The 1,758-nt window shown below is 41.0% G+C and overlaps 1 protein-coding gene across 1 annotated transcript; it reads left to right on the forward strand.

Annotated features, from left to right (window-relative positions):
* The first annotated feature begins 378 nt into the window (after positions 1-378).
* On the forward strand, positions 379-1,758 carry LOC133309307 (uncharacterized). Its single transcript, XM_061510069.1, has one exon. It carries the CDS (start codon positions 379-381, stop codon positions 1,756-1,758), a length of 1,380 nt encoding a protein of 459 aa, XP_061366053.1.

A 1,758-nucleotide genomic window follows, 5' to 3' on the forward strand; every position in this document is an offset into this window, starting at 1 on the left:
TTATGAGTTACGTTTGAAGGGGCAAATGACCTCCGATTTACTATTATTTTATATGCACGCGAAGCCCCAAGCGTCTACATTCAGATTTCGTTAACTGTACAAAAATATTTTGAAAAATCGATTTTATATTAATATTTAAAGGGATACGGTTTTCTAAAATTTTCACTATTTTTATCAGCAACACATTTTAAGTTCTTTCAATCAAAAATTTTCTTAGATTCAGCTTTCCACAAAAATTTCTCAAAGATCTTTTTTAGAAAAAGTTTTCATCCGTTTCCACAACTCGAATAACGATTAGCAAACGACTCTCTTGGATGCATACAAGAGAGGGTGTTACAAGCAAGATGGCTGCAGATGATCAAGCACATATTTGAACGTATGGGATGTCTGGAAGCTCAGAAGACTGACTATGCCTCGTACCAGCTGATTGGTGAAGCTTTGACTTGGTGCACCAGTGCGAGGGCTTTGCTTCGAGCTCAAAATGTTGATCTGACTTGGGCAGTGTTCAGACGGGTTTTTCTCGACAAGTATTTTCCTAAGGCCATGAGAAGAATGAAACACACTGAGTTGCTGTCACTCCGACAGGATAATATGACTGTCAACGAGTATATTGCTAAGTTTGGGCAGTTAATGGAATATGCCAATTTTGATCGGAACATCTATGACGAGGAGTGGCAGGTGGAAAAATATGAAAGTGGACTGCACCCGAAGATCCACAAACTCATGTTGACTACGGAAAATCGTACTCTGCCTGAATTAATTAATCAGAGTCGGCAAGCGAAAGAAATTATCAATGAAGCAAGGAATCTGTCTAAACAGCCAGTGCAATCACAGGGAAGAAGTAGAGTTGGCCGGTTCTTCAGAAAGATTACCGGAATGAATAGAGGCAAGGGTCCGCAGTTGCAAGCTCGGACTAGTAACTTTAAGAGGAATAATGCTCCTGGACAATCTTCAGTCGGACGACAGGGTCCCAATGCTTGTGCTACTTGTGGAAAGAATCATGCTGGAATCTGCCGACGTAGAAACAATTTATGCTACGGGTGTGGACAGTCAGGACACTTTATTTCTGATTGTCCACAGAATCCTAATCGACCTCCTACTCAAGCTTGGGTGTTCACCCTTGATGCAAATGAAGCTCAAAAGTATCTGAATCTGATTCGAGGTAATGTAATTCTGAATGGTTATCCCCTTTCTGTTATCTTTGATTCTGGAGCATCAGGTTCTTTTATTGTGGGGCACACTGCTATGAGAATAGGTATCACCCCGGCTCCGTTACCTTGTGAGTTACAAATCAGTACTCCTACTGGAGGATCTTGTACTGCATCAGAAATCTGCAGGGGTTGTATTCTTCAATTTGAAGGGAACACTTATACAGTGAATTTAGTGGTTCTACCGGTATTCAGTCTTAAGGTGATTATCGGTATGGACTGGTTGGCGGAGAACGGAATAACTTTGGACTGTCAAGTAGGGAAGGTCATTGTTCCTTCGAAAGATGGTAATTTTCAGCCTTTTGCTACTATTTCTTTATTACAAGTTAGAAAAGAACTCCTTCGGGGAGCTGTAGGGTATCTATTATCGATTGAGGCTGAGACTTCGGTTGACAATAAAATTCAGAATGTTCCTGTTGTTAATGAATTCAAGGAGGTGTTCCCTGATGAAATTCCTCGATTACCTCCTCATCGGGAGATAGAATTTCCCATTGAACTTCTTCCTGGAGTTGGACTATTTCCATTGCTCCTTATCGTATGGCACCGTTAG

Source organism: Gastrolobium bilobum, unplaced genomic scaffold (assembly GCF_033153095.1).
Source record: "Gastrolobium bilobum isolate Gb01-03AN ecotype WA unplaced genomic scaffold, APGP_CSIRO_Gbil_v1 utg114103, whole genome shotgun sequence".
Taxonomy (NCBI): domain Eukaryota; kingdom Viridiplantae; phylum Streptophyta; class Magnoliopsida; order Fabales; family Fabaceae; genus Gastrolobium; species Gastrolobium bilobum.